The sequence below is a fragment of the Peromyscus eremicus genome, chromosome 11, assembly GCF_949786415.1.
Source record: "Peromyscus eremicus chromosome 11, PerEre_H2_v1, whole genome shotgun sequence".
NCBI classification, from domain to species: Eukaryota; Metazoa; Chordata; class Mammalia; order Rodentia; family Cricetidae; genus Peromyscus; species Peromyscus eremicus.
Genome location: NC_081427.1, coordinates 11,777,686 through 11,803,018, shown reverse-complemented (window position 1 = coordinate 11,803,018; position 25,333 = coordinate 11,777,686). Strand labels below are relative to the sequence as shown.

Here is a 25,333-nt window from a genome sequence, read left to right as displayed (position 1 = left end):
TGGAGGAAAACAACAGAACTCACCGTCATAGATGTAGCTGGGGTTGAGAAGCTGAAATGGAAAAGGCAAACAGACATTAATAAAAACAGGATATTTTTGGGTAGGCTGCCTGATTCCAGGGCTATAGTCACTGGAGGAGCTTGGCTTATCCGGACCCAAGCAGAACCAATCACCTATGGCTGCTACGTGCAGTTGAACATGCCATGTCCTATCAATTAGCTGAGTTTATCTTCTTATTCACATATATGCTACTTAAGCTGCCCAGGGTTCAGACAAAGGCCGACTCACTGAACCACATCCTCTGAAGCCACACGTGGACCAGGTGCCATGTGCAGGTGTAAGTTATGTGCCTGCATGGTTCCCAACGAATGCACAGAGAGCCAGTGTAACGCTGCCCCTGCTAGAGGGAGAGTGTCCCCAAGCAAGCCCCACCTTGAGGGCCTGCAGCAGCTCACCCTCCCCACCCCCGTCTTGGAGGTGACACCAGGCCCGCCCAGCCTCTCCCACGCACCTTCACAGATACCTTGTGGCTGAGCCCTTCACGTGGCTTCCTGTACCCGTTCTCCAACTTGCCTTCCCTTTTGCCGTCTTTCTCTTTCTTCTCAGATTTCTTCCTTAAACGGAGTGCTGTGTGCCAAGATGTCGACTTCCTAGGGAAGAAAAAAACACACTGCTCGTATCTCTCCTCCCCCGTGGTCAGCAGATGGCACCGGGAAGCATCAGAGAAAGGCTTCGCAGAGGAAGTGAGGGTCTCTAGGAATAGAGATCCCATGACAACTAACTTCACAGTGATACTCAGGAAGCAGGGGACAGAGCCAGCAATCCCTCCCTTATGCAGATTCTGAAGATTAAAATACAAAAGTGATAGTTAAATCATGTGTTAACTTGACTGGGCCACACTGCGCTGAGACAGTCAAACATTCCCAGTGTTTCTTTGCAGGGACTTTTGGTTGGCAGGAACATCTGGATGGATAAAGCTATTTGCCCTTTCTTATCCGGTCAGTTGAAGGCATACTCAGGGAACTTGAGGGCACCAGCAGTCTGGATTTGCCTGTCTCTACAACTATGTGAGCCAGTCCCTTGCAAGTCTACCCTCTGACCTGCTTACCCACAGTCTACCCCAGGGGGGCTGTCTCCCTGAGCAATCTAATGAGAGGCTCACAGATGTATGTGGAAGGAACAAAGTGTAACATGGGACGTCCATCTCTTAGACTTCTTTAAAGCCAAGGATGGCATAGAAAGCTGCAGAGCTGGGGTCCTGAACAATACACTCCCTTCTCTCTGCCCATCAGGGAGACAGGCCGAGGGGAAGGAGAGATGGCCTGATGCACAGCCCTCTGGTGCCAGTACCCTCCGGGTACCTGTGCAGCCAGGCAGCACTGCCCCTGCCAGTGACAAGACTGCTCTATTCTGGGAAAGACGTGGCTAATCCCTCCCATTTCAGGGAGGTTCCAGGAAGAGAGAGAGAGTTTCAGAAACCAGTATAGACTCGGTTTTCTTTAATATAACACTTAATGCAGCAAAGCTGGCTTCGGGTTTAAGTCACCAAGCCTCCGAGTATTAAAGGGCTGAGGGCAAAGCCATCACATAGGTCTTTCCCTGCAACCTGTGAATGACGATCCTGTGTTCCTAGAGGTCCAACTAAGACCTTTGGAGGTGTATTTAGTGACTTGAATCAAGGAGGTATTAAAGAGAATCTGTTAGGACAAAGACAGCCCACTTTCACTCAGGTTCGCACACTTTGTTTAGAGGCAAACATGCATGAACCAACATGGCTTTTCCTTTCTGGCTTCTTCCCTTCCGGGCCTTCAAGCACTCCCTGTAACGGCTCTCAGCCCCTCAGCTGCCCATGCTCGGGCTGCCTCACTGCTGGTACTCACTTGAGAGTCCCGTCGGGGTTCTCCATGATAACTGCACTGGTATGGCCCAGGACAAAGCCCGGAATCCAGCCCTCGGCTGCGGGGCACTGGTCAGTGGCGGCTCGGAACACCAGAAACATGTTCTGCTGGTTACTGGCCAGAATTTGAACGACCTCTCCTTGATAGACGTTTATCTCATCCTCCTTCACTGCCGTGTACTCGTGTGTCACCAGCATGGTGGAGATGTTGCTACTGCTGCTACTTTCACTCTGGAGGGAAAGATGAAGAAAACAAGGTGGACAGGGACTGAGACGAGATCTGATAGCAACAGCCATTGGCTACCATGTGCCATGGCACTGGCCCACAGAGGGCTCAGCAGACAGACAGGGAGATGTTAAACTCTTCCTTCACACTCTCTTCAGCTTAATGGCCCCCTTAGCAACAACTTGGTCAGCCATCGAGAAACAATTCCAACAGATCCACCTCGGTGCTGATGCCCTGGAAGCCTGACGGAGTTGGATCTTCATCATGCCCTGCTCAAAGCCGGCTCAGTCCTCATGTCGACATCACGTTGGGTCTTTCAGATTCAAACAAGTATTAACGTTGAAGGCTGTAGAGTGGCCACTCGGCTCACTGACAGATTGTAACTGAGATGTCCCCAAGTCTTCCTAATAAGACATTCACCGGCAATGTGCATTCCAGGTTACAGGTGTTGTCTGTCTAGCCTATGCTTTCCCACCGCTCCCCACCAAAAGAATGTGGAACATCTGAAAGGCCAATCAACTAACACTCTGCTCTTACGGACGGCTGCTCCTCCTCCTTTATGTCCCTCAGTGGATGCTCCTTTGACCAAGCTTGCCTCAGGGGTCTTCACGTTGCTCTTGTCAGGGGGACATATGGCACAGCATCAGAGCTACCTCCAAGCTTTGGGGAAGACCTCTAAGTGGCTATGGGCTATCTCCCACTGCCCTCATCCCGAGGCCTCGGCAGCATCCTGTTTCTTTGGTCAGTGGCTGACATAGATTGTAGCTGGCCTGCAACACCTGTTCATTAACTCAGTCAATGAAACAAGACCGCAAAAGTAAAACCAAGTTGGTTTCTTAAGGCCGCCAGCCTGGGCATGCAAACTGAAAAGAACAAGACACAAACGGCAATCACCTGTCCCATGCTCTCATCCCACTACGGATTTATCCAGGAATGGAGAAAGGTGGTATCATTGCTAATTCCTGAGCGTTATCTTGTTCCTCTATCCAATTAGGATACAGGAAATGGCCTCTGGGCCCTGGTTTCTGTGAGCTTGCTCGCCAAGGCTTTTACGCTCCTGCTGCAGGGTATTTATGGAGGTCAGGATTTCAGAGTCTATGCTGTACCCGGGGACACTCTGAGGGGGAGAGGCCCTGGCCCTGCTACCCTTCTCAGTCCTGGTCTTCTGAGCATGTCAGAGTGTGCTAGAGCAGAATGCCGACTGCTGCTCAGAGACGGCTGAGAGGACATCGGGCCCACCTGCTCTTCTCTGTGAGGCCACACGGTGAGCAGCCAACAAGCAGGTACTGGGAGCTGCATGGATGGGCTGTGCATGGGAGCTGTGTGGACACAGAAGAGCTGCCTGCGTGTGTTCATGATGGGCTGGACTGCTCCTGTCCCCACAGGACCCACTTCCTGCCTGGGACCTTCAGCTCAAAGGGTGCCACGAGCGCTCACTTTGTACTTTCAGTATGCACCTAAGTATTTTGATTCACACGGCCGGCAGTTTTGGGATGGCAGAGGTAAATGTGCTAGAAATGTGACCTAAACCTGTCTGTGCTCCAGCTGCCCCATCAGGGCATCACAGCAGCCTGCATCTCCTAATTGGAGGAGTCTGCGGCAATCGTGGCTCCTGTCACTTCCCAACACACCTGTGGCCAGAATATGCACCAGGCATTCCCAATCAGCCTTCCTCGATTTCCACAACCTCCTTGCCACAGAGCATGACCACCTCCCCTCTGAGTAGGGTGACGAGTGTGCACAGGCTAGCCAGTGGCAGCGAGGCCGGGCTGGGGCTGACTCTGATGTGTACTCCTCTGCTGCTCACATGGTGGTGGAAGGGCAGGTCGGCTACGGGCACAGAAGACAGGCTAGCGCAGTCAGTTTGGGGTCACGTATTTGCACCCCACCCACCTGGATCTCGGCAGAATTTAGCAGAAGGTGCCATCTGGAGCGGGAGGAAGGGCACTGCTAGAGGTCAGGCGGAGCAGTCTGTCTACAATTCTAGACAGCTCCTCAGAGGTGGTCATAGGAAAGGAGGCCTTGCTCACTGGGCAGCCGCTAAGAGCTCCGATGCTCCTTTTTAGCCAGAGCCAGAAGAGGGCAAGAGGGCATTTCACATCCCCATTCTGATGTGAGGCCTTCTGATTTACGACTCAGCCTTCAGTCTCTCTCTCCAAGCTGCCCTCCCCAAAAGCAGCGGTAAGAGTCAGACATCAAAGACCACTTCCCCATGGAACAGCCACTGGCCACATGTGATGGACTGTGCCTTCCCTCAGGGTGGAGCTGTGTCTCCAGCCACGCCCTTGAAGGGGCATCCAGAGATGAGGGCATGCCTCCTGTCCTAGGGTAGTCGCTCACTTACAGACACACACCTGAAAGCTCTTCTCTACTTTCTGGGAATGTGTACAGGTTAGGGGGTGCAGGAGACGTCAGCAGACCCGTTCTGTATGGGTCACAGTGCTGAGACCTGGCCCGGTATCTGAGTAGACAACTAGGTCTGGGGTTGTGACTTGTCAGTGGGCTGTCTGCCCTAGAGCTTCCAGTCTAGCTGAAAGCCCTCTCGCTCTATACAGAATGGAGAATCCACAGCGAGGACATGGGGAATGTCCTCCCTCAGACACCTGCTTAACCACTTAGTGGTTAACTCAAGAGTGAATAAAAGCATCAAGACTCACTTCTTAATTTCTTCCACAAATAAAGACGAAGGCCAAGTTAATTACAATATCTAAGGAAAAAGAAGGTAAGATCCAGAGTACAAATGAGGGATTAATAGAAGTCCAGAGGAAAGAGACATGCAAAAGCCAGATTTTATATATAAATATATATACAATGAGAGACACAGACCCTTTTAGGGAAATGTATTTAAAAATTTATAAAGCGATCGTACATACACTCGTTAGAACAGTTCTGTGCACTCACGCATGCCTTCGGAAGAGTGTTATGGGCCAGGTCACCTGCCCTGTAGGAAACAGCTGGAGGACAGTGAGGAGGCCACAGAGTGGGGAACCCAGCAGAGACACCCTTCAGCTTGAGAACACAATGCAAGTGACCACAAAGTGAGCTGAGTCCCCTGCAGAGGCACTTAAATTGCCCCTGGCATCCTCGCTGGAGGCATGTGGCCCAGCCATCTCTGGAGAAGCCCAGTGTCTCTCCAGGAGACTTAGGGTGGAGGAAACTTTCCCACTGGGTAGATTCCTGCCCCCTTATGCCATTTTATTTTGCTTTGAGTTGTTGTTGAACGTTTTCTTGAGGCAAAAAATTTTTTTCATCAGATGACTCAAAAAAGTTGCAATGATAACTTACGGCATGAAAGAGCAAAACTAAGCGGTGAGCCAAAAGCTTAAAGGTGTACATATTTCATTGTAAGTAATAGAGAACAGAAAAAAAAAGACCTCTCCAAAAAAAGAAAAAGAAAAAAAGTGTGAGGAAGGCAGGGCCGAAAAAAGCAAGTCCCAAGATACTTTGCTGGTCAGAAACTGAAGAGACCGAAAGCAGCTGAGCGGAGGAGGAGGAGGTTAATGGTGCACTTTCTCTTAATAAGGAGACGGCAGGAATAAAGCAAGAAGCGAGTTAGTAGAGAGGAGAGCAGGCACTGTCCGTGGTCCCGCAGCGGGTTAGAGGTGGCTGCATTCACTGGGTGGCTGGGTGCCAGTGCAACGCCACGGGGCACACACACGAGTGCACACACAGAGGCCACAGACGTGTCACTCAGACAGTGCACAGGAGAACTGGAGAAGGCCATTACTGCCGCACAGTGCTGGAGAGCTGGAGTTAGTACGGAGGTTTAGAAGAGCTGGCGGGACAGAGGCGGCGGCGGCGGCGGGGTGGATGGGCGCAGGCTCCCTGGCGCTCTTACCCCATTGCTCTGAGTGGACTGCACGGACTGCTCGCTGGCTGAGGAGCACGTGCTCATGCGGTCTGTGTCCTTGCTGGGGGCTGCAGGGCGGTGCGTCTGCCGCTGGAGGGAGTCACTGTCCCCCGGGAAGGTGAAGGAGCTTGGCCGGCTGGCAGGGGAAGCGGGAACGGAGCTCCAGAAGGAGCCCCCCTTCTGCAGGGGGCTGCTGGGAGGAAAGGCCTCCTTGCCAAAAGGAGAAGGGACCGTAGTGGAGAGAGGAGAGTTCAGCGGCGAGATGGCCCCTGGCCTAGTCTTGCCCAGAGGCAATGGGCCCAGGGTCCCCCGGGCATCCTTGCTGTTTCCGTCTTGGCTTGTACCAGAAGCATTCCCAGGGGCTTTTCGGGGGCTCTCCATCACCTTCATCTTGGGAATGGGCTCTGTTTCTCGTTCAAGACCTTCGGAGTCTCCACTCAGGGGGAGCCTGCTGGGTTGGCCAAGGCTGGCCTCAAGGGCCAGGCTGTTGCTGGGGGGAGGCAGTGAGGGGCTGGGAGCAGACATACCTGACATTTTGTCTGCCTCTGCCTGGCTTGAGGCTGCAGAGGAGACCAGCATGGGGGGGTGGTGTCTGACAGGCTGCGGGATCCTGGAGGGCCTGCTCCTGCTTGAGCTGGGGCCGCTGCTACAGCTGCTGGGGCCGCTGCCATGGCTGCCGCCGCCACCACTGGAGGCCCCGCTGCCGCCGCTGCCCCCGCCCCCGCCGCTGCTGCCCCCGCTGCCACTGCCGCCGCCCCCACTGTGGTTCCTCTGGTACTCGATGGGTGATGTCAAGGCTGTAACCAAGCAATTCAACAGAAGAAAGTCAGTCAGGGTACCGAGAAAAATACTGCAGAACGTAGGAGAAAAAAAAAAAAAGTCACATACAAACAGAAGGAAGTACTGGGCTTGAGAGTCAGTGAGCTAATTCAGGCAAATTCTTATGGCCACAGGAGCCTATGCTGGTCACAGGGGTCAATATAATGGTCAGCAGCCTGGGGTAAATACCAGGCAGATTATGACCAGGTCAACAGTGCCACCCATTGACTGTTTCTGTTCCTGACTTTGGAATGTCCTGCAGAGGATTTTCTTGAGACAGGAGCATTGCAACATCTCCCTGAACTGGCTTAGGCACAGAACGTGGACATGCAGAAAAGGTCACAGCGAGGACTGATTCAATAAGCATTTAGCTCCCAACTGTGTTCTCCAAGTCTTTGTTATCCACCAAGCTAAAATGAGAGTGGGAGCCGGCAGTCACAGGGACTACTGCAGATAGGAAGGGCAGGAAGTTGGCAGCTAACAGCTACTGGCTTCTGTAGAATCACAGGAGTTACAGACACTGCGGAGGTAAGTCCTGGTCTATCTATCAAGCCCAGCCTTGGATTTGCAATGCATTTGCTTTGGCCTTCCTGAGCGCTAAGGTTCTAGGTATGCACTATCACGTGCACCCATGACTTGCTCTTTAATTGGGTGTGCAATGCACTTGCCAGTGTTTCCAGCATCTCTGATCAGTTTCACATTCTCATGACCACCTCAGGCTTCCTTTTCTTAGGATGCCACTGGAGTATATAATCTATGCACAGTAGAACGGAACAGTACACTCTGAGGAGCACACACTGAAAGCTCAGTGGCTGCTCCGAATCCTGACAGCCACCAAAAACACGTGACATCCTACACAAATTATCAGACCACTAGTGGACAGTAAGTTCTGCTGCATCAATATGTAATGAGGGCTGAGAAACAGAAACTTGTACGTCAGGGAAAGAAGACACAGCCGGTAAGAGGATACGTCACCATTTAAAAAGTTGCGCTGGTTTTCTAAAATTTGGTTGATTTCATGGATCCATGTTTGCCGGACACTTGGACTAGATGAATGTAAAATGAAGGTCTCCACCATGTCACCCGTCCTTGATGTCAGAGCAAATTTACAGGGATCATTTTCCACATTTTCCTCCAGGCAAAGGCAACTCACCTTCAAAACAGTGAATTATTACACAACAGTTAAGACACGGGAGCATCCTGAATATTCGCCAACTGAAGGATGGCTAACAAAATGTATGGCTGCTGTGGAGTATGAGCCAGCCTTAACATGAGAGGATGCTCTGATACACGCTGCAACATGGTCAGACTTTCAAAAAACCATGTCAACTTTAGGAAGCCACACACACAGGGATAAATATTCCAGACTCCACATACACAATCTCCTGGAAGTAGCCAAACTCTCAGAGACAGAAAGAGGCATGGAGGTTGCCAAGGGTTACAAGGAGGGGGACAATGGGATGTCATCTTTAATGGGTGGAGAGTTTAAGTTTTGCAAAAGACTCCCATGGTTTGAACAGTGCCACAGCATAAATGTACTTAAATAACATTGATCTGTTCCTCAAAAATAGTCAAAACACAGTAAATACTATGTTATATACTTTTTACCACAAAAATGGAAAGCATGAAGTGAATTTCACCCTGCGCGGACATGGCAACAGCCACTTTTTAGTTGAACTTCTGTTCGTTGAACAGCTCCAGGGATCATTCAGGAATGAAACACTCCTAAACTGAACATCTAGAACCAATACAACACTGCAAGGTCCTTGAGTGACAGCCTGCAGGGACGACGTGGGCTCATGGGAACTGCACAAACACAGCGACCACGACACACAAATGCACTGTGTTTAGAAGTGGGTCCCCTCCTGGGGGCTGCCGAGATGGCTCTGTGGGTAAAGGGCCTGCCGACCAAGCCTGGCAACCTGACTTCATCCCTGGAGTCCATACATGTGAAAGGAGAGAACCTGTAACTCCACAGAACTTGCATCTAGTCTCCACATGTGCAGTGTGGCACATGTGCCCAGCCACACACACCACATACACACATACACAGACCCCCTAAGAAAAAGAACTGGGGACCATTGCTAAGCTGCCATTATGTATATAATAAATATTCTAAAACAGAAAAAAAAAAAAAGCCTGGAACCAGGAAGACTTTCTGCCTGCAGCACTTCAGAAGAGGAGTATTTAATCTGCATCACGAAGCTCTGCAATGCCTTTGAAAACCTTAGGGCAAGGCTATGATCACGAGTTTAATGGCTTAACTAATAACTCAGACAACTAACTAACTAGCTATGTGAGCTGGGATGATCAGTTTCCAAACTCCCTCTCCAGCCCTCACTCTTAACTTCTCTAAAAATAAAAACACATATCAAGGGGCTGGCGAGGCAGCTGAGCAGGGAAAGATGCTTGCCACCAGACGTGGTGATGTGAATTGGACCCCAGGACCCACAGGGTGGAAGATAACTGATTCCCACACCTGGTTCTGACCTTCTTCCACATGCTGTGCTGCACAAGAACATGCAAACACATAAAAATAAACAAATGCACTAAGGAAACTTTAAAATTTCAAATATCAAAAAGGATGTGCAAGTGTAGGTGATATCTGGACTAGAACACAGAAAACGACTTCACAGAAGCCACAGATACACAATGTAATGCAACACTGGACCATCCGAGGTGCTGTGGACTTTCTGTCCACAGATCTGTAAAAAGAATGCACAGGAATTTTAAGGGGTGGGTCGGTGTACGGGCATGGCTTCAGAGGGAGGGCCTGCAGTAGCTGGCACTGGGGTGGCATGAGACACAGAGGATTTGCATCTCAGCTTCAGGCCACAGCAGCTCTTCTCTTGCTGTCTGGCTCTGAAGCCTTTGTAGGTCCTTGTGAGTCAAGGCCCAAAGGCTGTGCCCACAGACCAGCCTGCCCTGGGTTCAGGTACTGGAAACCTGGCTCTAGAGACTGGAGTCTACAACAGCCCAGACAGCTTCCTAGAAGGGAACGCCACGTCTCACCTGCACACCATGAAGCCTATGGACCCAAAGGCTAAAGGTTCCCTGGCACCTCTGACGAAGACCCCAGTGTTAGTGTGGGAGGATCTCACAGAGGAGCACGTCTCCCTTGTGAACTCAAGCCTGCATGCACAGCTGCAGACATGGCAGGAACTCGGGGCGGCATGTGTATGCATCTTCCAGGGACCATCTGCTAGGGCTTCAGGTCCCCTTCTTCTGTCACTCTGTCATTGATTTGACCTCTTTACACAGTAGGATCATTTACAATTGTTTTCTGTTACCTTCCTCTGCCACCAGAGGGCAAAGTTACCCCAGGACAGAGGCCCCCTATCTGGAGCCCTGCACTGGAAGAACCTTCAGGATCTCTCTGTTGAGTGCAGAATGAGACATGAGCTGCTCGCTGTGGTCTTTGGCCCCAGGCCAATTCTCTAAAGCTGCAGCTTTGTGTGTAAGTTTTACATGGTCTTGCAGAGGGCAGCACTGTACACTGGCTAATGGCTACAGCCACACAAGTATTCCAGACAGCAACGCCAGAGCACACAGCAGAAGGAGGCAGTTTTAAAGATTCACCAGTGTACTAGAAGGTTTTATAAATATTGAATAAAATAAGCGTTGGGGAAGTGTCACCCTAACCAGAAAGTTACTAGCATGACAGGTACACGCGCTGGCCCATGAAGCTCGCACGCAGGTATTACCTTGATACTGTTCTTGAACAGAAATCCTGGCATGGAAAAGCCCTTTTTCTTATCAAGTGGTTCGCTGAATATGACGATCTGTTCAAAGAGGAAAACCCGCCTCTCTTTGCATCGAGGCAGAAGTCCTGCGTCTTGGTCTGTGACCAAGAATGTGTCCTGCAAGAGCAGTTTACCCTGGGCAACAATTTTACCCTAAAAAAAGAAGAGGGGAGGGAAGGAGGGGAGAAAACATTGCATTCTCAGTGACCAATGATCTGTTTTCTTTGGTTTCCTCCCTCAGAATGACGTGTCCTTCTAGGAGCTTATGAGCTTATTCTTTTACTGTAATGAATTCTTAGCTCCAAGCAGAATAATTCTTTGCAACAAGTTAAAACTCTTGCCAACCCTGTATAACCAACGGCTTCAGAATCAGAGAGTAAGAAAGGGCTTCTTTAGGGGGGTTCTGACAAAAGGCAGCCGTCCCTTTCCCCTGGGTGTGTCAGTAGCAGAAGCCCTCCAGGGACAGACTGTGAGCTTCAGTCTGAGAAACACAAACCCGGGACATTAAACCCCAATCCTCCAGTGAGCAGGTATCAAGAAACACCAAAGCATCTCCTGGCTCCTTACTCAACCAGAAGACGGATTCTGGTCTGAATTCACTTTTTTATACACAGTAAGCAGTATGTAAGAGTTGGCGTGTGCAACCTGTACAAGTTGGGTAGACTCAAGAACCCAGTGGTCCTGGAGTCAGTCTCCCAGGGATAAGAGAAGGGCAGGAACCTCCATCCCTAGCTCTCATGGCTTTAGCTGCCCAGAGAGGATGCAGATGCTGTCAGAGACAAAGCATAGCCCTGCTTGCCTCTACTCTAACAGCCTCAGGCAGAAGAAGGTTCCTCAAAGTAAACCAAAGGCTCTGAAGAGAGGCTGGAAGTCAGTCACACTGAAGGACAGGGAGAGAAGACAAAGAAACCCGAAACAGAGGGACCAGCTTTCCAGATGTGCGGAGAAACATCAGGACAAAGGAAAGGGACGGGAGGCAGAGGAGCCCTCAAACAACAACTGCATTACGTCAAATCCTTGCAGCCTGCCAACGTTCATCATGTCGTTACAGCGCTTCGGGACTATGCACATGACTTCTACGGCTTTCTGCGGGTGGGGAGAAAGCAGAGCAAAAGGTCAGGCTCCTCTCGGTCCTCCATCCCATTCCAGTTTCTCTCTAGAGAGGGCACAGAGATCCCATCCCCCTGATGTGACCCCTCCCAAGACCCCATGCTGGTAGGCGGTTTGCATGGGTAGAGCAGGACCCCAAAATACCTCTAATTCTGACGTATCCAGGCTAGCTTTCTTTGAGTACTTGAGGAAGTCCTGTAGGGAAGTGAAGAAAGAGAGGGCTGTGGTGAGTGGTGGACAGTGGCAGCTGGCCCTCTGACTGCCCTCCTCTTTCAACAGGCTCTTGGTTCAGAACATTCTTTCCTCTGAATCCTCATTCCCTCCTCTCAGAACCACAGCACAAAGGTATCCTGACGGTGAAGCCAGCCTTGGCTCCTACTCTATTCCAAGACTAGCTAGCTGTGGCCTCTCTTCACACCCACACCCTAAGTTTCAGATGATGTCATCTCTGGTGGAGCTTAGTAACGTAAAGCAATTCACAGCTATTGCTAGGCCAACAGAAACAGATATACAGGGACTCAAAACTTAGTTTTATCAAGAATCCAAGACGAGCTGGAGAAATGGCTGAGTAGTTAAGAGCACTAGTTGCTCTTGGAGAGGACCTAGGTTTAATTCCCAGCACCCACATGATGGCTGAAAACTGTTTGTATGTGGTTCCCAGGGATTCCCATGCCATCTGGTCTCCATGGGTACCTGGCACACACATGATGCACAGTCATGCATCTAGTTAGAATACTCATACACATAAAAATATATATTTTTAAAATAAGGTTGACAGAGCTAAAGAAAAACCACTACCATTCCAAGGCATAGGGCAGAAACACAAGTTTGTTTTAATTGACCCTTTGATTCAGAACTTGAGAGGAATGAAATATTAAAAAAGCTGCGTAAAGGTGTCTTACTAATGTCAAGAATTACTCGGAAACATTTGAAAGCAGAAGTAAAAGGCAACTTTTTAAGAAGGCAGGGAGACCTTCTTCCACACCTGTGGAGGAAGTCCCGCCCCTTCGGCGGAGTTGACTGTGACCCTGCACTTGCTCCCACCCTCACCTTCAGGAGCAGCTGGTACTTCATGATTCTCTGCACAGGTTTGATCAACAGATCCGTGAGCTGCAGGCGGTGGCCAAGGCGCTGCTTTAAGTCCTGCAGATTTGAAGGAGAAAAACAAAACGAATCACTTCAAGTGTTGTTTTTTAAAGGGCAACATTTTATTCCTTATAATTAACTATAACACCCCAATTGGTAAGGTAATAAAAAAAAGAAAGAAAGAAAGGAAGAAGGGAGAGAAGAAGGGAGGGAGGGAGGGAAGAAGGAAGGAAGGAAGGAAGGAAGGAAGGAAGGAAGGAAGGAAGGCAGGCAGGCAACAAGAGCTTCTGATCTCTCAGGATGCAAACATTTGGCTTGAATCTTTCTGAGTGCGTTTTCAGAGATAGCTATTCATTTCAAGGCTTCTTTCTGCCCTGCCCGCCCCAGGAGAGAAGGTATGTAATATAGACTGGCCTGTGGCAGCCTTTGGAGTCTTGGATTATTAAGGCATTCTTCAGCTGTTTTCTTTTTCATGACATACGTCATGCTAAGGGAAGAGGTCGAGATCTGAATGACTGAGTTTGTAATGAACTTTACATTTACAACGATTAAAACCCCTCTCTCCCCAGGGCTGGAGGGATGGCTCAGTGGTTGAGAGTGCTGGTTGTTCTTTAAGAGGACCCAGGTTTGATCCCCAGAGTCCACTGGGCACTCCTCACTGTCCAAGTGCCAAACTCCAGTTCCGGGGGATCCAATGCTCTCCCTGGCTTCCACAGGATCAGGCATGAAGCAACAACAACACAAGCAAAGCAAACCAAATTCCCCAGCCCTTCCCACCCATCCCAGGGGACTGGACTGGGCCGCAGGCATGGCAGGAGGTTTTCTACCTCTGAGCTCTGTTCCCAGCCATTAAATATTCCTCTAATTCATTTATTTTGAGGTAGGGTTTTGTTAAGTTATCCAGTGAACTTTATCTTGCTATGTAGCCCAAGTGAGTCTTAAACGTGTGATCTTTCCACCCTGTAGCTGGGATCTTGGGGATGAGCTACCACACACTGCTCAAACCCTTTATTTTTAACCACACTGGCCTTCTGAATGGCAGGCTCTGACTACAGACTGAGTCCACATGCATTTCTTTGATTTATATGAGTCCACATGCATTTCTTTAATTTATAGACGATAAAGCAAGCTTTATGGCACAAATCTCTCAGGCCAGTTCTTAAGGATTCCTTTGTCCTGGGAAATCAGTAACACTTTAGCTTCTAGTAATCACAATGCAGTAAAAGATTCAGAATCCATCTGTTCCCACGTTGCATCTTACCTCAAAAAAGGTGTCAATGTACTCGGAGACAATATGCTCAGACTTGGGCTTATTTTGACAGTAAACTATGTACATGTGCAACCTTCTCTCCTAGGAGGAAAAAGGCAAACAGACAGTTACACCTCTGAGAGTTCGGGGAGGCTATCAGCACATACAGAAAAGGATCTTAGAACAAAGCCGCCGTCGCCCTTGGGAGCTCACGCCAGATTCAGGGCATTAGCCTCCCCTGGCTCTGGCCTCTGAAACAGCCCTCTGTTCTCATTCCTGGTACAGACCCGATCCTTCACTTTACCGTACCAGCAACACCACTGGCAGCGTGAGAACACACTTCCATTACTCCAAGGCTGCCAGCAGTCCTGGTGACCAGTCTGTTTTTAATAAGTCTTTCTTTTTTCTTTTTTCTTTTAGTTTTTCAAGACAGGGTTTCTCTGTGTAGCTTTGCGTCTTTCCTGGAACTCACTCTGTAGCCCAGGCTGGCCTCGAACTCACAGAGATCCACCTACGACTCCCGAGTGCTGGGATCAAAGGCGTGCACCCCCACCGCCCAGCTTTAGTAAGTCTTTAATCTCAAATCCCATAGCAGGGAAAAGAGGGACAGCAGGCCTCCTGTTAATTCGATGGCTTTTGAAGCTATGTATGCAGACCCCTCAGGCTCCATGGAGCCTATCTGTGCTTCCCTCAGGTCAAAAATCACTTTCAAAACACCAGTAGGATATCGTTGGCCTTTTGTGGTGCTGATATCTGTACTGAGGCACCACAAGTCCATGGTGGGGTAAATCACTGGCATCACAGCAAGTTCTGACACCACTGCCAACCTGCCATGGAAAATGCCAGCTTCACTTCAGAATGCCACCGATGAAGTCATAAACATCCTTCATCTTACTAAAACTCCAACATGGCACACACATGCTTTCAGTGTTCCCGTGTCAGGATGGAGGTCTGTTTAACTCCTCTGCCTGTTCAGTAACTGCCTTAAGGAAAAGTACTCGTGACTGATGTAAGTTCAACAATTGCTTTTGTTATGAACCACCAATTGAACCTGACAGAATGGTGGGCACACACTGTAATTATTTTCACTCTGGAATCTGGTGCAAATTTTCTTGAGCACTGATGAAGTAAGCCTGTCATCTCACGGCAAGACACACAGCTGGCAGTGCGGAAGAACAGTGAAAATCCCAGAGTTCAAGAGGGAAAAAAAGAATTCTGGAAAACATGTGCCTTGGCTTGACAATACTTGAGACTCTCCCGAAGGACCAGCGATGACGTTAACAGTCTTGATTTGGGGTAAGGTGTGATGACCCATACCGACACCTGAAGAACTTGCCAAGTCAGCAGCTAGCTTCCAACTCGTGTTCATGATACGTAAGACTACCTGGGGCAAAAGGCTCTGAAGGCAAGTCAGCTAAACAGATAGTAAACAGGGAGGGAGAAGACCACACACAGTCTTTTCAGAGCCTGTGGTGTGCCAGCCTTTAAGAAATTATCCTTTACCAAACTCTGGTATATGCCAAAAATAACTATCTACAATTACTTAGAAAAGATATTTGAGGTATTTATCCGTCTCTTAACTACTATCTGTGTGAAGATGGACTTTTTTTAAAAAGTGTTTTACAGTAGCAACAATAAAGTCCTACAATATATGGAGTGCAGAAGCAGATACAAAAATCTACCTTCCATTAAGCTTGATATTAAGGATAATGCAAAAATGCAAAAGCCTTATTCTCGAAAATATAGTGGTTTTTTTCCTTAAAACAACTTGCATACGTATCATTTATTTTGGATACTCACATGTATTTGGCTAGTGTATCAAGCCCACTGCAGGTCTGGGCAGGTACATATTACCAAACACCTGTCTGCTTTCAGACACCTTCACGGTTACTGTGTCAAGCCTGTCTGGCTCTGGAGCCCTCCGACCAACCTGCATTGTTGCAGTCCAAGTATCCAGACAGGGTCAGGAGTGGGAAAGCAGGTAACTCAGGGGCAGACAAGCCACAGCGGATTAAAACTACAAATGCTGGACAGCGTTCACTCCTATAAATGTCAAGTGGCCTCATCTTCAAGTCACTAAAGACGCCAGTAACAGAAGAGGACATAAACAGTGCCTCTGTACTCACGTGCTTTACAAAAAGAGATCCCAGTTTTTCTGGATCTTCAAGGCACTTCTCCAACTCTCCTAAAAAAAAGCTGGAGACAGAAAAATATCAGAACTCTTTCCAACTTGTCTTCTTAGCTGCAGACTCAGTCTATGCAGAGGTGGACAACTTGGAAGACTACATACTTCACAAATCTAAGTCAGGCAGAAAACCCTTAGTTAGAATAAATTGTAAAAACAATGTAAAAAGCCAAGACAGAGGAGAAACTTCCCCCTCAACTCCTCGGGACAGTTAATGTTTCTTATGTTAGTTTCTTTCAAGGACACATGCACTAACATCTGGCCAGATACTGAGTGAGAACAAATGTTCCAAAGCATTGGTCCTTTCCATTTCTGAAAATTTGGTCTTACCCACGAACTTCAAGTCCATTCTATGATCATTTTTAGAGGCTCAAACTGGGCGACAGACAAAAAATGATTTCACCTGTGCCAGCTTTCTGAAATTTTCTCAGACATCACTGAAATCAAGTTTAGTTAGACATTTTAGCTTCATACAGGACCATAGGATACTGACGGCATAGCTGTGGCCTGCTCTTCTTTAAGATACGCCTTGCCTTACTACTTACATATGCTAATATTTTGCAAGTTATGCTGAGCTTTGTAGCACTTGGGGTTTTAAAGTCTCCCTGGCTACAAACACTATGACGCATAGTATCTCTGAATCCAATGTCACTGGCCATCACAGGAATTTGCCATTACTCCCTTCTCTGTCACAGCATTAAGAACCAGCCTTGGGAACTGAAATTAAAGTACCAAATATCTTCCCCTTTTACTTTTTACATTTGTATGTTTGTGTGCACACTCATGTGCAATGGTATACCTGTGGAGGACAGCTTCCTGCGGTGGGTTCTGGGATCAAACTCAGGTCCTCAGGCTTGGTGGCAACTGCCTTTGCCTGCTGAGCTAGTTCCCTTCCCCACGTGTCCCTTTCTGAACTAGATGCACCACACTTATGTTATACCCATCGTCTGTAGAGCGTATATGCTGAGGTGTGTTTAAGGTTGCCTATCATTTATCTATGCGTTCTAGTGAATCAGATGCTACTGAGCTCGTGTGAATGAAAAGCTTTTCATGAGTGCAAAGGTTTTAGGCTTTATACTCCCTTTAGAGAGATAAGAACAAGACACAAAGCATGACTTGAAATGCCCTATTGTAACACCTCCCTACACCTCTATGGTATTTCACGGCTTAATGGGCACAAACATATCTGCTGCCTGGGGAAACAGAATCCAACCAGAGCAGTCAGGCCTAATGACTAAGTAAGTGGGTCTGTGGCCTCAGAATTTTTTAAAATCATTTTGTTTGTGTGTGTATGCATGTGGGGGTGCAAGTGCATGTTTGTGCACATGCGTGTGGAGCCCAAAGCCGACGGCAGGTTCTCTATTTTGATCCTGCCCCACCTTGACTACTGAGGCAAGGCCTCTCATTTGAAGCCAGAGCCCACTGATCTGGCTAGTCTTGCTGGCCAGCTTGCCCGCCCCTGGGATCCTGTCTCCACCTCCTGCGTCCTGGTACCATAGGGAGGTTTCTGTGCCCACCCGGCATTTACATGGTGTTGGGGATGGAAACTCCAGCCCTCACATGTATACAGCACATACTTTCCCCCTGGCCCCCAGCCTCAGCTTTAATGAGGGCTGGGCTTGGCAGAGGAGGAGAGCATGCTGCAGCTGGGGAGTAGCTGTGTTGACAAAGCAAGGCAGCAGGAGCCTGTCCAGGTCCTGGAGATGGAGGGCTGCAGCTGGAACCCCATGACAGTATCAGTGGCCAGTGTGAAGCAGTCCTAGACAATGAAGGGTTTTCAAATTATAAACAAAAGGGCAGGTGTATAGTGGTAAGTTCCCGAAGGCCAAGGCAAGCTCCCACACACTGGCTGCCATACACCTCGCCTGCCTAGGATAGGTGTGAGCAAAACACGGTGACCAAAGTTTATTTTCCTGGGACATCCTGTCGACTTCTCCATTGACACTAAGTTGGGCAAGTGAATTCTAAAAGCTCTGACAGTAACGTGGACTCAAAAGGCAGCTGCAGCTCGAATAGAAACAGAGTCTCACTGTATGCAGATGCTGCTGAGTGGGATGCAGATATTAACGCAGTCACTGGGTATGCAGATGCTGCTGTGTACGGTGTGGACGAAGAATGGAGGCACAGAGAGGGTGACAGGCTCTGCTTTGAATGCTTCATGCTCAGCTGGGCTGTGCTATTTGGGAGGCCACAGGAACCCAGGGAACTAGGCCACAGCTGGAAGACCCGCTGCATCTCCTGCTGCTCTCTACTTCCTGTCAAAAGGGGGTGAAGAATCTCCTAAACTCCACGTTCCTGCTGCCACAATGTCTTTCCTGAGCGTATGGCGACAAGTGAATATGGACCTGAAGCAGGGCAGAAAGACAGGGAAGCCAAGGGACAACTGGAGAAAAAAGTGCTTTTCATTTCCTGGGGTCTGGTTTGTATTTCTTGCTGGCTCAGGCACAAGAATTTTAACATAACTAGCAAAACCACAGCGAGGGCTGCTTACATAGAGCAACCTTCTCCTTCCTGAGACAGATCTCCAACAAGGCTGGCTGAGCACGGCTGCTGGGGGGAGGGAGAGCTAGCTTTCCTGGGGGTGTGGCCTCTCCTAGGTTTCCCATGCTCCAGTGGACGGTCTTCCACCCACGCACATATGGACAGCGTTAACTGGACTTGGTGAGCTATAAAGAGGGAGAGAAAAATGAGAGGCTACGAAGTCGGAGGGGATGTACGGGGGCTGTCTAAGAGAAGTTATGGGGGGAGGGGGTGGAGGTGATCAAGAGAGTGCATACACGTATGAAATTCTCAAAGCACGGATACATGAGAGAAGAGAAAAATTAATCTAACTGGTGTGTGTGTGTGTGTGTGTGTGTGTGTGTGTGTGTGTGTGAAACAGCTAAGGATCTATGCAAAGGTGAGTCTAACTTCATCTGAAGGACTATCAGCACATCTTCCCATCCACACCTCATCTTAGCCCAAGGGCCAGGAAGCACTTCTTTCTCATGTATAAACCTGCATGTTTCCGAGAAAAATCATACAGGTGGGATGAGCCATATTCACAATGAAGACATACATCTTACTGTCCTTGTGACCTATGGATAGCAAGAGTTCCTTCGGCCCTTAGCTTTGTTATCCCATCAGCATATCCTGAAATTGTTTACGGCAGTCTACGTCAAGATCCCTACTACACTCGAGAGGACAGTTCCTGGAGCAAAAACGTAGGCAGTATGACAGGCAGCACTGGGCTACACCTTCCACACTGCTGCCAGAGCAAGCCCTCTGAAACTGTGAGTGAAAACAAGCCTTCCACCCTGTGTAGAGGGCACCAGCCCTCCATCCCTTATGTACATGAGGTATTAACCCTCCATCTGCTGTGGGATGTCTTTCTGTACACTGTGAATATGTTTGATTATCACTGGTTAATTAAGAAACTACTCTGGCCTATATAGAAAGGCAGAGTAGAGGCAGGTGGGTAATCCAAGCAGAGATACAGGGGGAAGAAGAGTGGAGTCAGGAGAAGAAGGGTGGAGTTGGGAGAAGATACCAGCCAGTTGCTGGAGGAGCAAGATGTATTAGAACACAGGTAAAGCCACGAGACACATGGCAAAACATAGGGTACTAGAAATTGGTTAATTTGTTATAAGAGCTAGTTAGTAATAAGCCTGAGCAATAGGCCAAACAGTTTATAATTAATATTAAGCCTCTGAATGATTATTTAAAATCAGCTGCAGGACTGGGTGAGAGAGAAAAGCCTCTGTTTAGGTATTAATGCTCCATCCCTTGTGTATGTAAGGCATTTTGGTCACAGAAAGGAAAATCTGATTCAGAGAACCAGACCTAACAGACCTGAGCTGCTGCTCTGAATAAGCCTCACCACGTAGCTCTTAGTTGTTCAGAACTGGTTTGTAGGCAGAATTGGAAATGTCTGGAGATGGTGGGCTACAGGAGCCTCAGAATGCTACACACAGAACTTAATGTGTGCTTCTGGTGGGGGAGCAGAGGAGCAGATGTTGATAGACATGTGGACAGGAAAGAATGCACCAGGAGGTTTCAGATGGTGCAAGAACTGGACGGGGACTGGCTTGGAGGCCCTGGACGTCACACTCTGACAGCAGTGGTGGCCACGTGCAGATGTCCAGGTCAGGACACCTGGATGGTGGGGAATTTGTTCTCCTTTGGTGGTTCTGGGGATTGAACCAGGAAGCTACATCACCGTCCAAGGCTGACTGCAAAAGTAATGAACAAATAAATTTGGTGGAGAAGATCTCAAGAGAGCACAGCACTCAGGCTGTGGCACAGTTAATGCAGGCTGCTTTCAGCCAGGTTTTCTAGAATGGGGAACAGGAAGAGCAGAGAGATGTAAACACATGCAGTTTGGCTAAAAAAAAAGATAGCTTGTTTAAGGTACAGACATGGTCTTTAAGGGGAATGCCACTACAAAGTCTTTCTGCACCGGGTGAATATGGAAAGAGGCTCTAAAGGTGTCTCAGCAATTAGCCAGGTTCCAGCAATGGCAGCCTTTTAAAAGAGAGCTTCTGGGTGCTTTGCTCTTACATGGCCACCTAGAAAAGTGTTTTCCTTGGGTCAGCTAACCAAGGATGTCTCGACTACCACAGTCATGCTCCAAGCGGGGCAAGACATTGCTCAAGTTGGCAGCTGACCCTGCAAGAATTACTGGTCAGAGAGGTTTTTACTGAGACTCCCAAATGGGAGGCCAGAGATGTGTCTTAGGGTCAGATTCCCAACAAGGAGCCTGCAGGGACCACGCTGTGAGAATAAAGACACGTTACAAGGAAGAGCTCGGGTTTTTTGAGATGTCAGAAATCTGGACCCTCCACCAAGAAAAGCTGCAGCAGTAAGTGAGCCCAAGGGCGTAGCTTCATGGGCTGCAAATGCGAGGTCCACACTATGGTGCGCTCCTCTGCTCCATATGCGATTACAGGACGTAAAGGGTTTCCTGCTTTGGTCTAATTCTTCCTTGATATTTCCTTCTTCCTCTTTCTGGAATGGGCTGTTAAACCTGTATCCCCAAGTGTTACAAATATGAAACTTCCTGATTACTTTTCTGACAAACAGGTCAATTCGCTCTGAGTCCAGAAGAGAACATGAGATCCCTCTGAGTTTGACTTAATGAGATGACCATGGACCTTCGGGCCCCGTGGTCTGTCTGAATATGAAACGTCCTCCACAGGCTTGCCTTTCCAGGGCTAGGTCTCCAGCTGGTGGCACCATTTGGAGATGCTGTGGAACTTGAGGAGCTAGGGACCTTCTGTAGGAAGTACGTCACTGGGACTGGTTCTTAGGGGAATATTATCCCAGCCCCTTTCCCAGCTCATTCTCTGTTTCCTGTCTAAGATAAAGAGAAGAATTTCCTCAGCCAGGCTTTCCTGCCACTGTATCATGCCCAGAGCTCATGGTGCCGAGCCATCTCAGAAAATCCTCTGAAAATCTGAGCCAAACTCAATCCTTTCTTCCACAAAGTCGCTTCTGTTGGGTATTCTGGTTACAATGATAAAGAGCTAATTAGTACAGAAAGGAAGAAAATGCTTAGTGGTAGGTCATGACCGCAAGTGGATGGCCTCTGTCCAGGGACCGGGCATCTTGGCACAGAATAGCATGGCAAACATGACTCTTTCCCTGCCGTGAAACGCCACAACAGCACAGCACTCTGTCCTTCACACAGACTCTCCACAAAGCTACGCAGGTTACAGGACAAAAATGAATGTAAACATTTCCTCTAGCCCTGCCCAGGCCCGAGACAGCATCGTGTACGAGAGGTGTCTGACGTACTCTCTGTGCCAGTCGTAAATCTGATGGATGTTGCCGAACACGATCTTGTCTTTTCCCTTCATGTCGTCCGGAACACCGTCTTCTTTCATAAGCGCCATGTAGCCCTACAAAGCAATGTGTGGAAATGAGCGCACACATGAAACGTCTGCATCACATACTGGAGTAACAGTCACGTCACACGCCACAGACACACACCGCCTTGTTTAAGAACAAACCAAAAATGTCCATGAAAAGTGCCCTTATCTACTGCTTCAAATACACTGCTACAGTCACTGCTGTGATTGCCCTCCTTGACCATGTAACATTTATAAATAGTGAAAGTTCTCCTAAGGCACTTAGATAGCTGGAAAGATGTAAGTGGTTTCACAAAGCGAGCAATCCTGTCCGCTACTAAACAGTAGACAGCTGCCCAGCCAGAAGTCATCCCTGTTTTTAGGATCTACATCATAAACAAAGGAACGGACTTCTGAGATTGTTACACAACACACTAAAGGGAATTTAACAATATTCCTTCTATAAATTGTGTGTTAACACAGGTGGATTAACCATACAGCTAAAGTGTGCTTTACACTCCATCTGGCTGGATATGGTGTATACAGCTTGGGTAGCCAAGGCGGGAAGAGTGAGTGTGAGGCCATTCCAGACTACACAGCAAGACCCTGTTTTGAAGCATAAAATAAAACTTTTATTCGATTCTAATGAGATGTAGTTTACACTGGAAACCTTATTGCTACCAATGACTGCAGGAAAACCAAGCATCCTGAATGTTTATGTCAGGGATCTGCAGTGACTATTATTACTATTGCACTTCTGCAGTGCTGAGGGTGGAACCCAGGCTGTGTGCACACTAAGCAAAGGCTGGACCACTGAGCTAATACTACAGCACAACAGCTGCCACTTTTAATGAGATGTACCCAAAAGGTATGGTTCTTCACACACCTGCAAAGCTGAAAGAAAACAACATTTTATACAATATAAACTCCTCTGCTTTAGAGGCTGGGGTGGTGGCACAATCCGTAAAAACAGCACTTGGGAAGTATAGGCATGAGGATTATGAGTTCATGACCAGCCTTAGCTAAACATCGAGGCTAGGTCTAAAAAAACAGATCCAGGGGTGGCTGGTCATATCTATTACAACACTCAATAGGCTGAGGCAGGAGGACTGCCACAAGTTTGAGAAAATCCTGGGCTACACTATGAGTTCTAAGTTAGCTGAGGCTGCAGAACATAGTATGAAACCACCTACCCACCCACCCACCCACCCCAAAGAGGCCTTTGGATGAACTGAGCTGATGGTGATGCTCTTGCCTGTAACTGACCAGTACAGATGGCATTGGCTTTGCTGTAGCTACAAAGAGCCCAGCAAATGCTAGTGACTGGAATTTGTGGGCCAGCTATTCTACACACAGCTAAAAGTCAATGCCCCAGTAGAGGCACAGGCCAGTGGCAGGAGTATGTGGATTCAGACTGGACTGAATCTGTAGCTCAGCCGTGCTGACTTTTCAACTAATATTACTATTGTTTCTGTGGGGACATCTAATCTTACAAAATAATGAAAGGTAGAAATTTCAATATAATAATCACAAAACTGCTGGCCATAATAATCTAAAAAGTAATGACATACAAAATATATATATATCAGGATGTACTATGTAGAAAACATTCTTTACAATTGGATACCGATTACTAAGACAGCTAGCTACATTTCTTAAGGCTTTTGAGACAGTATCACCATTCTGCCGTCTTAAAACGGTACCTCTCTGATGATTCAGGTTATGAAGCTTCTGAAGATACATACCTCAACCACACAGCCAAGGTCCCGCACATAGTCACGCTCCGTTTCCACTAATTCTTGCAAAACATAGCTAGAAAAAGAGAAATACAGAATCTGTTTTCCTGAATGAATTACCATATACAAATTTGCTTTTGTGAGAATGGATTCTTTTAGGACTGTACAATAATGTATTAAATTTATACAAGTGAGTCTGACAGGGTAAGAGGATGACCATGAGCACTCTTAGGCCATGCACTCAGCTGCACACACAGGTAGAAAGATGGCATAAAACCATGAGCACTCTATCGGCCATGCACTCAGCTGCACACACAGGTAGAAAGATGGCATAAAATGAAAATAACAAGAAGCCCAGGCACAACTTTGTTATGAAGCTATGACTTAGGGGTGCAGTTTTTTTTTTTAATTAAGTCATTTTAGGCTTCAGTGAACATACAGAAAAAATGTTCTATTTCAGATATTTGAAGTACGTACATCACACTGAAGTATATCTATCTGTAATGACCAAAGGTGCTTTAGATAAAAGAGAACAGTCCCCAGGCCAGCTGGCTGTCTCCAGATGTTAAAGGCAAGTCTCTATTGCTGAAGCCACCATTCACTTGGGACACAGGACTTGGAGGATTTTGAGGACTAGATTTCACAGTACCAAATGACACTACGGAAGAAGCTGTCAAGGGAGAGACACAAGCAATAACCCTCCCGATGCTTACTAACAACAACAACGATGTTCAACACGGCAAGGTATCTCTAGAGGCACAAGAATGACACATGGTAACCGACAACTGTATACTTGGACTTAAGGACCACACAGCAGAAGGAAGCCATGCCTGGCACTGGAGAGCTAGCCAATGGTCTGGGGCTTGGGAGGTTATGGGTCTCAGGGTCTCACTGCCCCTTTACTAAACCAGTATAACCCCTAACTGCATTCTAAACACTTAGTCTTAGGCCTACAGACAAATCTAACTCACTCCTCATCAAAGAAGTTCCTTGTTGCAGCAGATGGAGACCCTTATAGAAAGCCACAGCTGGTCATAATGCAGAGAACATGACAGCTGTTGACAGTGCCCAGCCACAACAGATACATCTACGATACAGCCCCCATTTCCAATGCTCAGGGAACACTGTAGAGGAGGGACAGGAAGGTTATAAGAGCCAGAGGACAAGGAAGTCTGCTACCAAGTGTGTCTCCTAGAAATGTGAGGGAAGCTTCACTCCTGATACTTCAACAATAAGACCTCAACAATGATAACACCAATGAACATGCTAGTATGGGACGGGAAGACTCACGGGGCCCAATCCTAGTCGAAGGATTACAGGAAGCTAAGGAGAGCTGAGAAAGGGAAACGTAGCCCTTCTGAGGAACGCGGCTCCTTCAGCTGGTTAACCAATATCAAGTGGTCAACCCTGACATCATATACACAGAAGCAACACCAGCTGGACTCAGCAGGTTGTGTTTATATACTTATGTGCATATGTATGTAATAATAATAATTAAGGACAAGAGGCCATGAATTTTGGGGGGAGTATGGGAAGGTTGATGAAATTATACTTTAAGAATTATAAAACAATTATTTGGATGCGGGAAAGAAGCAACACTACAG

General features: G+C 48.0%; 1 protein-coding gene across 2 annotated transcripts in view; it reads right to left on the bottom strand.

Annotated features, from left to right (window-relative positions):
- The window catches only part of Trio (trio Rho guanine nucleotide exchange factor), a 310,438-nt gene that overhangs the window by 12,780 nt on the left and 272,325 nt on the right, over positions 1-25,333 (bottom strand). Inside the window, exons 39-51 of one of the 2 annotated variants that reach the window (XM_059276653.1) lie at positions 23,739-23,805; positions 21,941-22,044; positions 16,107-16,176; positions 13,993-14,082; positions 12,696-12,788; positions 11,790-11,840; positions 11,544-11,621; positions 10,497-10,688; positions 7,768-7,945; positions 5,962-6,770; positions 1,881-2,128; positions 512-650; positions 24-51 (exon numbers count right to left, since the gene is read on the bottom strand). In XM_059276653.1, coding sequence (XP_059132636.1) covers positions 24-51; positions 512-650; positions 1,881-2,128; positions 5,962-6,770; positions 7,768-7,945; positions 10,497-10,688; positions 11,544-11,621; positions 11,790-11,840; positions 12,696-12,788; positions 13,993-14,082; positions 16,107-16,176; positions 21,941-22,044; positions 23,739-23,805 — 2,147 coding nt within the window. Of the gene's footprint in view, positions 1-23; positions 52-511; positions 651-1,880; positions 2,129-5,961; positions 6,771-7,767; positions 7,946-10,496; positions 10,689-11,543; positions 11,622-11,789; positions 11,841-12,695; positions 12,789-13,992; positions 14,083-16,106; positions 16,177-21,940; positions 22,045-23,738; positions 23,806-25,333 lie in introns of those variants that run through there. The other variant, XM_059276654.1, reaches the window with a different exon arrangement.